The sequence below is a fragment of the Dufourea novaeangliae genome, unplaced genomic scaffold, assembly GCF_001272555.1.
Source record: "Dufourea novaeangliae isolate 0120121106 unplaced genomic scaffold, ASM127255v1 scaffold163, whole genome shotgun sequence".
NCBI classification, from domain to species: Eukaryota; Metazoa; Arthropoda; class Insecta; order Hymenoptera; family Halictidae; genus Dufourea; species Dufourea novaeangliae.
In genome coordinates, this window is record NW_015374034.1 from 300889 (window position 1) to 316519 (window position 15631).

A 15631-nucleotide genomic window follows, 5' to 3' on the forward strand; every position below is an offset into this window, starting at 1 on the left:
CACGAGATGGCTCATTACGGTGTCTTCCCGCAAGGGAAATTCTCGGAAACGGTTCAAGATTAGAAACTAAAATTTTACACAATTTAGTTTTTTGTGGTTATCAACAAATGCTGCAAATTCGAAAAAAATCGTTCATTAAGATCGCAGTTATGTGCGTTTCGACGTGGAATGGTTCGTTAATACCCGTTTTCAGGATGCTACAAATATATGCTATGTACATATACCATAGAATTATTAGTAATAAAATGAAAATAAACCTCCGAATTGTTCCATACCGATTTCACCCAGCTTGTGCAGGTTCGGGGTCGGATTTGTCGGAATTTGTGTTCGCGTACAAAAAACTAATTACTTTTAATATGCTATTCCGAACACGTATATCTATGTATTGTCCCATAAATTTAAACAAACAATATATTTTTCAATTTACAATGACAAATATATTCATTATATACGAAAATTTATTATTTTTTATTTTGCATTATTATTTTAAATAACCAAATATTTGGCAAATAAATCATTTAGAAATAATTTCAAAGTTCGAAATATTTTTGTAGTTATAGCTACAATCAACAATTGCACGATATATAATATGAGCTAATTGGCTGCGAGCTAGTTCATCTGGATCAATTGATTCTTGTTGCTTCGGTGGTGAATCGGTTAGTTATGAGGAAATTAAGAAACATTAAATACAGGATATATTCTTTTCAATCAGTTATATGTATATTATATATTCACATTTTTTGTACAAAACATATCCTTCTCACAATGTTGATAAAAACAAGTTAGTAAAGTAGTACAATTGATACCGTATATATTGTTATTTGCACAGTGATTGTAAAATAGCAATCTTTTTTTTCTTCTTTTTTTTTGTTACTTTATGTCGCATAATTTATTTACAAATTACGCGTTCTTTCGAGAGGCATTACACAAAAAATATTCACATTGACACTGTATATCAGAATAAAGTGGTTTCTCAATTACTTTACAGCCGACGTGTCTGTACAAATTAGGCACTCGTTTGTCCTTATAAAGTTAAATATACATAGAGGTCCTCGTCCGCGTACTGGACATTAAAACATCCGACAATTCTTAACGCTAATAAACAGGAGCAGTGTCATGTGTTAGTTACAGTCCTAATAAAATAAAAGATGTAAAACATGGTACAAATGCAGCGGATGTATGATGAATGGATGTACAATAAATAGCAAAGATCATTCCAAAGAATCAAAAACACACGAGAGACGTAGCTAAAACCTACTATTTACACAAATTGTTATACCAAAATATATGATCATTTTTTTTTATTACATAATTAGTTATCCTTTCGTAGTATCTTTTCGTGAGCTAAAAATATAATATTAAAAAGAAAAACGTTACACCTCGTCGGACGCGAGCACCTCCGGCACGGCAGGCGAGGACGATTTTTCTTTTCTCTCTTCTTCTTTCATTTGAAGAGCAACCGCAGACTCTAGCACCCGTATCCTTCCCTCGTGCTTTACGATCACCGCCTTCAATTTCCTTATTTCCTCCGTAAATTCTTTCAGCAAGTCCTCCTGTCAAAATACCAGCAGCCCCCCCGTTAATAGGTTTCATTTAAATGAAAAAAAAAGCAGGAAGCTTTCACGCATATATGTATATAAAGCACATACGGTAATGGTTGGCGCTGCTTGGTTAGCATTTTGCGAAGAATTCGAGGCAATTTTCGCTCCTTTACTGAGAATGTTCGACTTTTTATGCACTTTCAGATCGTTCTTGGCTACCGAAGGCTGATAACCATCTCGTAAAGAAATCAGTATAGGATCCGCGTCGGTTCCGCTTTCCCATTCCTCCGCAGAAATCGCCGCGGTATCGCTGGATGTATCTGGATACAAATCTTCTTGGAATAGTTCAGACTACAAAATTAACGAATATTAAGTGTACAATTTAGCAGTTGTATAATCATTTTTTGGTTTTATAAGAAATGGACATTTTAGGTATACCTTTCTCGGGACCGTCATAGAAATGACCTGACAGAAGCCTGAGTTGTTCAGCCGATAAAATCGAGATATTTCACAGCTATTAACATCACAGCCTCGTTTTGGCATCATTCCTATGCCGCGTTGAGGATCAGGTGTTTGAAATGTATTGATATAGTGAACGAAAGGAGGTTCTGGTGTAATTTCAAAGTATCGAATCACCGAATCACCCTTCCCGCACAAATACACTAGATTCGTGTCGGGATCGTAGAGGGGAAACATTACTCCGTTACTGGTGTCCAATTCTACCATGACTATCGGTTCGCCTAACATATCAGGGGCACGTAACGAATATTGCCTTTCGGACATTTTGCTGAAACCCGTAGTGAAAATCAAGCCTCCCCTGAAACACACAGTAAAAAAGAACCTTGTGGATACAAAGCTCTGCTCAGGTACGAGAGAGTACTTTTTTAAAGACGTTACACATTCATACATACAAATCAAGAACTTACAGGATAGAACTTATTACTAAAGAATACTACACGCTCTCACTCTGTTACAATCTTCTATACAATATTTCTTTCCAGATTCTTTTGTTTAAGTTAATCATCAAAACTGAATAACATCCACCTTGTTACAACATAATTGGAGGTAGTGCCTTTGCACAAATTTTTATGCTTGTATATTAAACACACAAATGTGTCGAATGACATAAAACAAGTGTAGCAATATAATTAAGAAAAAAAATTGTTTCGTTTATGCTCAAGATTATTGGTAAATTATGAAAATCAGTTCACCAACTGGACACTGTACTTATGAATTGTATACCTGAATCGTTTGTCTGTTCTGCAAAACAGATATGAAAACATTTGAAAGTATATTAACTGACTTGCTCTGATACGCGTAAAGTCACATCTCTTTGTTACATACGTGTTTGTATTAGTGTAGTTGCATTATCGCCTTTTTTTGTAATTTATAAACATATTCATCGATCGACATGTAGAAAACGTTATACTTTAAAGTAGTAACTTGAGATACAATACTTACTGTAACTCTTTACGAAGATATTACACAGTGGACATCCTGATATTTGCATTTATTAAGCTGACATCCTCTTGGTGATGTATTTTCAATGTTGCAGTTTTCCATTAACAAATACCGAATCTCGCGCTACACAAATTGGAAAGACCATGTGATAAAAAATAGAGGTATTCTTAATTCGCATGTAAATACATCATTTATAGAATCTTCATGAGTATTTCTTTTAGAATGCATGGATTGCTCTATCAATTTAAAGCTATTCTACTCTTCTAAAATGTGCATCATATAATTACTCTTAAAAACTGCGAATAATGATCGAAATAAATACAGTTCTCTTTTATCCTCAATATACATTTTGTGTAAAAAGGCGGATGTATACTGTTTGATGATTATTTGATGTGAAAAGTATGTTGATAGTGTTTCGCATAACAGAAATATTTGTTACTGTTAGAAACATTTGAACAAAAATATTTATCTATAATTGATATCAAAGTACAAAGAATATATATATACAATTTCATGAAGGTAGCAATAACACACCTGTGAAATAAAACATATAAAACTATTTTCCTAACAAACATGTATCCATTTAATTTTTATAATTGCTCACACCAATTAGTTAACAGCTTCTACCTAAAAGTTAGAATTAGTTTCTAAAGTAAAAAACGAGTTATGTCTATGAAATATTTTCTCAGACTATAGACAAACTTATTTATTATTAAAATAATCAGTTCCTTTATTCCAATGATATTTGCCAACTGGGGTATAAGCAATTAGAGATTAAAATCGCATGTGTTCAAGAAATTCTTCGAAATAAAAACACCCGTGTGCTAATTGCATCCTTTCTACATACCTAAGAAAGATTGCCCGAGTAGCCTTACTGCCTTCGTGTGCAATAGCTTCTTCTAATATTTCTCCAGATCTTGGATCTAGTAAGCGAATTTTTTTATCCTTGCACGTAGTGACCAATCTGGATCCATCCCAATTCCAACACGCGGAATAAATCATATCTGGATGACAGTCTATTTGCACCATTGCATCTCCGGTACCAACATTCCAGATCAGGACAAGATTGTCCGATCCAGCTGTGAGCAGTACGTTCAATGCAGTTGGATGCCACAGAACAAGACCAACTCTACGCTGATGCAACTGAAGGTCTACCACTGAATCTGTTAATGTCCTCGAGATACCACCGTCTGGTATTTGCCATACTTTAACTACACAATCTTCAGAACCAGACGCTATGACATTATCATTGTGAGGACACCACGCAATGTCCAACACAGGACCTTTGTGTCCACCGACTAAAGGATAATCCGCTGGTATTCGCCCGACCTACAATGATTCGAAATAAACATCAAATCCCTGTCTAAACAGCATCTAGAATAATATCTACTGAAAAAGAGCGAGACTCACTTTATTATGTGGCAAAACAATGAAAGCACCGCCCCCTGCAGATTCAACGATGATGGCCAGGAACTTTGGATTCACAGCACAGAAGGTCGAGTCCCAGGAGGATTTGGACACCCTGATGTTGTCGTAACATTGTTCACGTTTTAAAGGCGTTCCGTACACGTGGCGGAACTTGCTGCTGCGCACAACACGGAAAGACATATCTGGCACCTACTTTCGTTCGACTAATGAACACATAAAAACGGAGACGAGGAATGAAAGCGATGTGTATGAGGGGATTAACCTACAGAAGCGGACGGGGTACCTTGCTGTGCCGGTTATTCGGATTTAGTTTTTTTTTTTTTAATAAATTATTATTACGTGTCCACCGTCGGCGTGGGCGTCGCGTGGACCATCCCCAGTTTTATAAATAGATTCCCCACCCTCGATGTTGAAATGAGCGCGACTGAGAATAAGAATATTTTCGAATTCGGAGACTTTTTTACGGTTTACAGGGCTTAATGCACGTCCGGTCTCAGCACGCACACACACCACAGTGTTGCCAATTATCAAGAATATCTTTGGAAAATGTTGTATAGGCCATACTTGGCAAATCGAAAAATAGACCGGGATCCACCCGAAAATAAACCAGCCGCGGCTTTTATTATGACGATGATTCACACCCCGATCGTTACAGTGCGTTCTTGAATTTCCATTATTGGCTGCTTTCGAAATAGCATTAACGTTACATTCCATTCTAATTTCAAATTAAATTTACAGGAATCCGACTGAATCAACTGGAATTACGTTTAGTTAGACGAGTATTTTCAGAAGATTCTTTGCAACCGAATTTTGACATTGTATGTCAATCGAATGGCAGTTCCGGTTAGGGGGCGTACTAAAATTTTAATCGCTTCACCGAAGAACGCGTTTCTAGGTCAGCCGCATTCAATTTAATATCTTTCATAGAAAAACGTGAACTCTGACTTGATAATTAATTTTTAAATTATACCTTTAATAATGAAACTGTGAAACGTTTATCATCTCTCCCTAACGTGGACCCTTTTATTTCAGACCAACGCGATAAAGAAATAATCGATGCTTATCTGTAAATGACTTTTAAATGGTAGACTGCAATTATTCGACGTATGAATCACAACGCTCCTTTAGAAAGCTGAGTAACGGAATAATATCTACGTCCCGATTAGTCGTTCTGCTATCGTCAACAGATTGACACTGACTGACTGTTATCCTTTTGCGTTAACTGTATCTAATCTACACAGACCGCAATATCCGTTCATTTTTCTTTTCGTACGTAACAATCGTTTCCAGTTTATCATTTTCAAAAGCTTTCCATCTGAATTTTTCTTAAGAAGAAACACTTACAGTATGTACTCGTTTAATATGTTTAAAAAAAACTTCAGCAATAATTTCCGCTGAATATTCTTTTTGTCGAAATAATGTAATTGATGTTCAATAGATAAGAATTTCTAATGGGAATACAGTTACTGATTCCTTAATAAGTAAAGTTAACGCGTTATACGATAATTAACTTTTTGTTGAGAACAAGTAACCTTAATAATTTTTCTATCAAAGAGAAATCTTTTAAAAAGAAGAAACTACTAACTATTATTCACTTATTTTCGGTCGAAAAGTCACCACCAATTCGGTCGTGCTAGAAGTTATGCGACACTCGGAACACAGGATATATGCACACGCACGCGGTGAAACATTCAGGCGTATATACGGATGTACGGTTGGTGATTGAGCATTATACCAGCATAATGCTGATAAGAATGCAAGACTGCATCCGTGGCTACGTGAATACTTTTAGAAGCCAGTACTTTGGAATTTCAACGTTCCCGCCGGCGAGCAATAACGTTCACATTGTGATTCAAGCAACGATCACGTAGCGGCGCTATCGACACAGACTGGCTGGATCATTTAAGAGCACCTTATTTGGAAGCGCGTACCCTGCTCTTGCAAATACCTACCCCCCGAAACCTATCGGTTGTCTCGCGTTATTATCACTTACGACGTGTCTGTAACTGGAAAACTCCTTCAACGATCAATTATCGCTACACCCCTACCCGTTCTTTCCTTTTTTTTCCTCGGAACACTATAAATGCACCGATTAACGGAGTTGCATACGCCCACAAGTGAAACCCGAAATAATTGGAGTGAATGCTATGGAAATCACACGTGTTCGCGAGAAAACGTTTTTTTTCTGTCGAGAATACGATTGACTGCAGTGATCTTACCGATAAAATTTTTTCCCGATGACAGACGATGCACGCTTTTGGAAAAGACGTCTCCCCACCCCCCGAAGTCTCATGCGCTACCAGGATAACTGTTGCGCGCGCGCTTGTTAACCGCAACATGGCGTTCTACTCGCGGAACGTTCGAATAGATTCAGTGTTGCACGGTGATGGTTTATTCATCCAATCTAACGTAAATTAATTCGAATCTTACATCTACAACAAATAATACTAGATTTTGTAACTGCGTATAGTTATGAATATGAGTCTAATTATTGTACATGGCCAAGTGAAAGGTGCGGTTCACTTCGCAAGTTGTGAACCGCAACAATTAACCCACAAAATGAGAACCCTTATGCCGTAATACCGAATTGACTAGTGACGCCATCCGTGGCAAAATGCCCAAGCCAGTAGCGAATTAATTTCGTTCTCAGATTGTTAGATGGCGCCACAGTATCTTTTGGCCTATGCTTCATTACACAATACACCAAAGTATTGCTATTGACAACATCGATAAAAGATATTTCAATGAATTATTTAATCCCAACGGTATTATACAATAACAATTAGTGTGTGGTGTTGTTTAAATAATATTTTAATTTTATTGTAGGAGGAGCCGGAAGGCTGTGGCGGCGCCATCTATGTCAAAAAAGTGACACTAATGGGTTATTAGCTTGAGCATTTTGCTGTAGGTGGTACCGTGACTTTTTTTTTCCCATTTACCATTAGTATGTATAAGAAAATTAAAGGTTTCTTAAAAACGCCACAAATATCAATAACTAATGCGTAATATCGATAGAAAGGAATTCTATAGTAATCTTACATTGTAGAAAAAAATTTTTATTCACAATTTACTGGGTGTTTCTGTAAATTTCAGACTACTTTGCAAACAGTTTGAAAATCGAATAATATAGTTTAAGAGAAAGTCTTCATTTTGGCTACTGTTTGCAGATTTCTTAATGGTTTAGGTTTAGTAATTATGTCGTTCATTTCTATAAAATTAACTGTAGTACGAAATCATTCGTAGGACATATATAACACACATTATATTACATTTTATGCAACGTGTCTCTCGAGTGCACGCACCACTTGCCTTCGTATCATTCATGACGATCTTCCTGAAAGTTGCATATGGTTGCATGCATGTTTTGTTGTCGTGGGTGGGCGATGTTATGTCCAGACGATAAGGCAGTGAATTTTCTTGTACTACAACATTCTAGCCGCATAAAAATGGGTAATCAAGTGACACGTGCTGGACATGCATCCTCCAAGAAGACTGATTCGATTGTGCATGACGGTGACACGAACAATGCAACTAGCCTTTCGAAAAGTTCCTCGTCAACCGAATTAGAAAGTCATTCGCACATGCAGTTCTTTCCAATCGAGAGTCTGGCAAAGGTATGAGGATGTTGCCTTATAACTGCATAGTTGCGTATCATGTTTCTCGCGTTCTTACGAGAAGATGCATATCCACGATTTGCAGAGGGAAATTCGACTGTTACGGAGAACTCCTTTGCGTTTTCGAAATTTCAACTATCTCGTTCACTTCATGAATGATTTACAGGTTGTTCTGCGATATTCATCCTTCAAATGTCATTGTTACATCGACAAACACTTTCACATAACCTATAATCACGTTCCTGATGTAAAACGCTTTTCGTAGATAGTGTTATGAGAGATTTAAAAGGACATATACCTCTCAATTATTGATCTTCCAATACAAAGAAAATAAAACGTAATTGCCCTAACCCAATGATTGCAATAATTATGATACGCACTAGAGATTATAGTATATGTTTATATACAAGTTAAAAGTAACAATATAACGAAGTATCAAATCTAGCAGGGTCATACAGTTTTGGGTCTAGCAGTCAACAAAAGGTATCGCGACAATAGGGAACTGACAGCAAGGGCAATGCTGTGCCTAATATATATACATAGATAATTTTTCTTCTTAAACTAGATTTTAATATTTTTTAAATGTTGAAAGCAGTTATACCGTTGTAAAAGAACCATTGCTTGTGATCCTATTGGGTTTATTACGTCATTATATCATTATCTCCAAAGGAACACATTATTGAGATTCCATATGTGTTGCAGACCCTCTCTCACCTAACTCATGACGAGGAACGTATAACTGGTATCACAAAATCTGTATTTCAACGATACCTTTTCCCTAATTATCCAGAATTAGGTGAAAATCTGTTCAATTACCTGCATCATGCTGCTGGTGTTAGCACTGCTCATTTAAGTGCTCATTCTTTTAAGCAACAAGCCGAGAAGTTTCTTTCTGTGATGAATGATCAAACTGTATTAGAAAATTATGTAAAGATGTATTCGAACATGAAAGGAGATGTTACTCCTGAAGATTTGAAACACCTGTTGAATATTTCTTATAAAATTGCTATGGACAGCAGTGGAACTCCTACCTGCATTTATGCTGAACAAATAATGAATGCAGTCATTGTCTCGTGTGTTAGTATATTTCGTTATTTATTAAAATATCATTTCTGTGTATGTTTGCTTCCTTCTTATAGAATGTGTATTACAGTTTCATGGCAAACATACCCTGTCTGTAAGTTACGTGAGCAATTGGATTTGGCAGCATTGCCCACGTATAATAAATGGTCCCCATCACTATATCGTGCATGTACTGACTACCGCTTATCGTAATGGTAAAGCTCTATTGTCCAAAGAGCAGCCTCAACCACATTTAGAGATACCAACGCCTATATTGGAACAGCCAATGTCCTTTGATTTTCCTCAGATTCTTCTACCTGTGAGCTATGTATGGTTATTATCCAGTACATTACCCGAATGTTATCTTCAGGTATGTTCTTAGTTGAGAAAATTTCACTCTTTATTATCGTTAATTCGTTGTTAAACAATGGGTTGTAAAACATTTAGGTAGATGATTCGCCGAAGGATGTTCCCTATGCATTGATAGCTAAAAGATTGGGTAGTGTGTGTCCCAGACATTGGACTTTGTTATATAGTAGCTCAGAACATGGGACAGGAGCTAACCGTTTTTTGCATCATGTATTAGGATACAGAGGCCCTACCTTGTTATTTATAAGGGCTATTAGCCCAGACAAGGACACAGTATGCCCTACGTACTGTGTATGCTCTGCTGTAGAATGGCACGAAAGTCACCTTTACTGGGGCGATGAAGATTCTGTGGGCATTGAATTGTTTCCGTCGTACAGAGTTATAGAGAAAGGAGCTAAAGTATTGTATTTAAATACCAACATCAGGGGTTATCCTCATGGGTTACGATTTGGTAGTAATCCACGTTCACCTTACATCAGCATAGACGAGTCATTCCAGTCAGTCAGTATTGCGGGTGCACCTTATCCAATTTCTAGCTTAGAAGTTTGGGGCTGTGGAGACACGAAATTAAGGTAACACACACATACACACACGCGCATGTTCCATTACCAAAATTATTCAGATTAAATTAGTGTTTCGAAGAAGTTAATACGAAAATATTTTAGGGATCGTCAATTGGAAATTAAAAAATGGCAGGTAAAAGAAGCGGAAAAGCAAAGGATTGTTAAGTTAAGTGCCAGCGAGTGGATAGATCACCCCGATCGTTACTTACTCGAATTGGCGGGTAGAGCGTCCTATAACGAGACAAATAAATAATTCGTAATGAAATAATGTAATATATAGCACAAAAATTGATTCCGGATTAATAGTAGATTGTTTGTATATATGTATATACTATCAAGTATACTGTTATACCAATATGTACTTATGCTGTACATGTAAGATTGCAAACGTTATATCCGATTGAACAGTTTGATTTTAAGCGTGCGTACTTATTTGAAAATGTGCTATGAGTGCAGATTTTAATTTTGCGATCATGAATATATATTATACATCTTAAGTATCTTTTATCGTATCAACATACTCGTCGTAGAAGTATTTAACACGCCATGTCATAAGAGAGCAAACGTTAACAAAAAGAGTATGCGAGTTACGCGTTAATTGGAAAAGGTGCTTTATTAATTTATTACTTTATAGAACAATAACTTACATTTAGAGTCCGAGTACTTATTTAAAAGACCTAAACGCAGTATATTTAAATAAAGTATTTTTATGCTCAATAACACTAGGTAATGTGAAGAATATATGAACGAAATACATACTGAAAAATGGTAAAAATGAAAATATGCCATCTCGTACAACAACGATTGTATATTTACGGTATACAGACAAAAAAAGAAGAGATGAGACGCAAGGTTTGTTAATGCTGTAAATGTATAATCGTCGGTAAAATGAAACATAAGTATACTTGCTGAAGTAAGATCTCAGTCAATATATAGGTGCTGTTACACATTTTCACGTGCTCCTGCAAATATGTACATTTCAGCTCCCATGTGCCTTACGTTAGCGTTGTTTAATTCAGTCTAGTGAAATGTGCATAATTTCCATAGATTTGTGTATTCATGTATTTCGAAGTTGTAACAATAGCAGCGTGCCTTATGTACATACTATTACAAAGCCTGGAAAGAGTCATACGTCATTAGTATTGAATTTGAATATCAAAAGCATTACATAAACATCTTCGAAACTTGTTGTTTACAACCGAAACTTTATTTTCTTTCAAACGACGATATTCAATCATTTATTTTGAACAATTGAACTTTTTAGAACACTAGACGTGTATTTAAATAAGCAATAGAAACACCAAGAGTTTTTTTTTTATCAATTTAGATGAGTAAGATGTTCGGAAATGTTATTTCTGGCTTGAGAAACAAATAAGGTTTTGAAAAAAATTACTGATATTAATTACTATAACTGGAATACAAGACTTTGTTCAAGAATTTATTGTACCTTAATATAACAATGCGCAATACATGATCATATTTCTACAGAAAGACATAAGTTGCAGAAGACTTTCTCTCTCTCTCTCTCTCTCTCTCGTTCTATTTTTCTTTTATAATGGATTTCAAAATTGTATAATATACAATGGCAAATTAGAACAGGTTCGGAAAGTTTATTGTGGACTATATTACGTAGCAGTTTGTAAGTTAATTTAATAATATTGTCACTAATCATTAAGAGAAAATAAACGTAACTTCTGTAAGTACCTACATCGATGAATCCATACTCTGCTAAGAGGTATGATCAAATTAAACCGATATAGTTCATTAACACTCGTCATTCATGCTTTATCGTATCGCAAAAAATTACAGGGGTACTACATGTATGTGACATATTTACAGTTATTTAAATAAATATATAAAACTATATCTAGTAAATTTTATATTACCTGACAATACAGGAAAAATCGGTCGAATGAAATGTACGCAAAAACTAATATATTCGTTTCTAACATAAAATAAAGTACCCGATTAACTACATTGATAGAAGTATCATATAAGAACGCCTGTTTCGGAATGCTGTTAACCAAAGTGAAAAGTAAATCCACCGGGAAAACCACCAGGATAGCCGCCGCCGCCGCCGCCGCCGCCCATATGAGGCTGAGTATCGGCATATTGATTGAAGAATGTACGGAATACTGCATTTGGATCAATATCTATGAAAAGATATAAATATCGTTTAGAATATAATATTTTTTTTTAGTCATGAGAGTTTATTGAAGGAAAAATAATCTGTACTTTGGTGTCCACTATCGCCGTCGTCTACGTCGTGTCCACTGTCATAACGCGAACGCTTCTTAGGATCGGACAAAATTCCATAGGCTTCCCCGACTTCTTTAAACTTTTTCTCTTGTTCTTTCTTTTCCCCTTCTGTTGCATTTGGATGTCGATCTGTACGCAATTACACGAGAGAAGATAACTTTGATGATACGAATCACTTAATAGAAATGCGCCTTTATACTCACCTGGATGATGTACCATGGCTCTTTTCCTGAACGCTTTTTTAATGTCGTCGGTCGATGCATTTTTGTTGATACCTAAAATCTTGTAATAATCTTTTCTCTTCGACTTCTTCGCTGCTAATTTCGCTTCCATGAGCAACCGTTTGTGTTCTGGAAATCGATGTTCGAAGGTGTTACTACAATGTAACCAGAAAATACTTTTTATAGCGAAGATGAATTTTTTTCCTTCTATATACCTCTGCTGTTAGTCATTTTGCATACTTTCTCGAGGTCATGAACAGCTTCATCATATTCTTTGAGTGTCATGTATGTCACTGCTCTCCTCAGAAGAGCTTTCATATAATTTTCATCTAACTTTAATGCTTCTGTACACTCTGTAACCGTTTCTTGTAAAAGCCCGCACTATAAAGTATAAAATGTAATCGGTGACTTCATTCTGAAAGTTGTGGCTTAAAGAAACAAATTAAAATGGACACCTTTGCAGCTGCTGTTGCTTTATTAAAATGAAGTTTTGCATTTGTTGCTGTATTCAGGGGATCTATAGCCAAGGCTTCTGTATACAGTGTGTATGCTTTGTGATATTGCTTCGTTTTGAAGGCATCATTTCCTTCTTCTTTCTTTTTCTTCAAGTTTTTAGCTTTCTACAGAATTACAAAAAAGAAAGAAAATGCAACAAATATTCTACATATGGTTCACGTGTTCCTTACCTTGTACATGTATAATGCCTTTACATGATCTGGAGCAAGTTTAAGAATGTGTTGAAAGTGTTCAAACGCTTTATCGATATCATCTTGAAAATACAGGCACACACCACGAACATACAGAGCATCCACGTTCTGTTTGTCAATGTGTAAGATATCGCTGAAATAGAATAAAATACATATACAGTATATAGTAAGATACAAATAATATATAACATAGTAATAATACTAATAATAATTAATAAAGTAACACACTTTGCAATCGTTTGTGCTTCTTGATGCCTATTTAAATATGTTAGAGACTCTGCTTTAAACAATTTAAATACTGGGCAACATATACTTATATCACAACAACGGTCCATAACATATACAGCCTAGAAAAGTTATAGTAGATCAGACACTGGTAGTATCGATGAATAATAATATACTATGTACACCTTGTTTTACTTGAAAAATAATTGCAAACCTTACGATAATCCTTTAGTGCATATGCAATCTTTGCCTCGTTAAAATAAAACTGTACATGCTGTAAGTCTAGTTTCTCTGCATTTATTGCCTCATTAGTGGGATCTAGTTCCAGTAACTTTGCTAAAGTGGTTTCAGCTTGAATAATATCTCCCAGGACTAAACAACATCTTATAACCCTTTTGTAACCCTAGAAAATCAAATGGGTTGAATAAAATGAATGGTCATTTGTGTTCATACATATATATGTGCGCGCGTGTGTGTATATATATATTCTTGCAGGTAGTACATAACATACTTTGAGAAACGTATCATCCAACTCAATGCTTTTTTTTGCATCTATCAAAGCATCACGATATTTACTGAGCATCATATAACATGCAGCTCTGTTTCCATAATACTTGGATTTATTTGGGAACACTTCTACAAAAACAATCAAATCACGGTTTTATTAAATTTCATCACAGCGGATTCATGATTGAGGAATACACTTACTAATAAGTTCATTGTACTGATTTAATGCTTCTGTATATTTTTTTCCAGAATAAAATTTCTTGGCAAGTTCGTCATTCATATTTTCCATATAACTGAAAAGAAAGCTTGTTTATTATTCCACAGAAACACAGAATATTTCAAACATATATATTTACATGTGTAAAGGACGAAGAGGATACTTCATCAACCATTGACACAAAGTTATGTATTCACGTCCTAATTAAGTATAAAAGAAACAAATCGTGTTCATTATTTGCAGGACGATATAATACATCCTGGAGCACTTTAAAGTTCGATCTTTAAGAAAAATTTCTTATTACGATACAATAGATTACTAAAATATAACTCGATTGAATTGAAGAGTTGAATTGAGTACAATGTTGCGTGTTTTGTTGTCCGTCTATGTACTTACTTGGTGGCCATTGTATTTCCAAGAGAAAATTATCTATGCGTGTAGACCGTTCTCTGTTATGTTTCTGATCTATACGATCTCGTCGAAACGGAACACACACTCCCACGCACCTTAAAACGTGCTTGTACCCTTTTGTACGAAGACCGTTCTCCCTGGTTCTCCCTTCAGTTCGTGCCAACTGAAGGGATCGACTACTCATATTGATCTTGGGAATTCCAGATACATGCGTTCCAAAACGCGTTCGAAATAATTTAATTAATTGCTCATTACGTTTCGTTCAAATTATGTTAGTGCGAACAAATGAAAAATTATGTTAAATAGTTATTCTTTGCAAATACCAATAAAAATCTATGGAATTTCCTTGGATTGATTCTGTTCATTTTGATTTTCTTGCATTCTCAATTAATACTTAATATCCTTTATGTGTAATAATAGAGACGATAAAAGTGACCTATTGTGCCATCTATGACAAAATCTCCAAACTGTTAGCAAATTGGGAACATCTTCTTGACCTTAGATGGCGTGATGCTATATCTCTGGGTGGTCGGTATAAAAAAAAATATAAACTGAATATGCGACCTGCTGATGTCGCCTTATTCATTGAAGTCTGTTATTCTAATATTATTCAATAGTAATTGCCGTTTGATACATTCTTAACTGATATTTAATTCTTTAATGAAACAAGGGCTTAAAGAGTATTGTGACGCTACATATCTAGATGGAATCAACTAGTACTAATTGACTAGATGGCACTAGTTTTTGATTCGCGTAGATTATATAAACGTTTAAATGTTTAACTATTAACTCGTTGGAATTATGTTAGATTATATTATTTATTTACAAATATATATCTTTAGTTGTTCAATTTGACGGATAACTTTTACACGTCTTTTCTTATTCAATATTTCATGTTCATGAATGAAACTTTGTTTTTGGGAACATAAATAATATTGCTGCAACATATTGTTTAAAAACATCGTTAAAAGAGTACTTTTCAAAAAACTTTTAGAATAAAAGGAGTTTTCATGTTAGCTGGTGAAAGGTGAGTTTAGAAAGTACAT

General features: G+C 35.3%; 3 protein-coding genes across 3 annotated transcripts; 1 reads left to right on the forward strand and 2 right to left on the reverse strand.

Moving 5' to 3' along the window:
* Positions 1–811: 811 nt before the first annotated feature.
* LOC107189472 (coronin-1C) lies at positions 812–4740 on the reverse strand. The gene is made up of 6 exons (XM_015578008.1): positions 4714–4740; positions 4413–4633; positions 3850–4331; positions 1980–2358; positions 1650–1892; positions 812–1553 (listed from the first exon to the last, which is right to left on the reverse strand). The coding sequence occupies exons 2-6, from the start codon at positions 4608–4610 to the stop codon at positions 1374–1376; spliced, it is 1482 nt and encodes a 493-aa protein (XP_015433494.1). The 5' UTR covers positions 4611–4633; positions 4714–4740; the 3' UTR covers positions 812–1373.
* Positions 4741–7723: 2983 nt separating this feature from the next.
* On the forward strand, positions 7724–10317 carry LOC107189493. The gene is made up of 5 exons (XM_015578032.1): positions 7724–8044; positions 8747–9121; positions 9198–9476; positions 9554–10047; positions 10141–10317. The coding sequence occupies exons 1-5, from the start codon at positions 7778–7780 to the stop codon at positions 10289–10291; spliced, it is 1566 nt and encodes a 521-aa protein (XP_015433518.1). The 5' UTR covers positions 7724–7777; the 3' UTR covers positions 10292–10317.
* Positions 10318–11949: 1632 nt separating this feature from the next.
* On the reverse strand, positions 11950–14781 carry LOC107189484 (dnaJ homolog subfamily C member 7). Its single transcript, XM_015578022.1, has 11 exons — positions 14571–14781; positions 14159–14250; positions 13962–14086; positions 13665–13853; positions 13454–13572; positions 13205–13358; positions 12974–13138; positions 12734–12899; positions 12501–12647; positions 12274–12426; positions 11950–12191 (listed from the first exon to the last, which is right to left on the reverse strand). Exons 1-11 carry the CDS (start codon positions 14579–14581, stop codon positions 12058–12060), a joined length of 1455 nt encoding a protein of 484 aa, XP_015433508.1. The 5' UTR covers positions 14582–14781; the 3' UTR covers positions 11950–12057.
* Between the last annotated feature and the right edge of the window lie 850 nt (positions 14782–15631).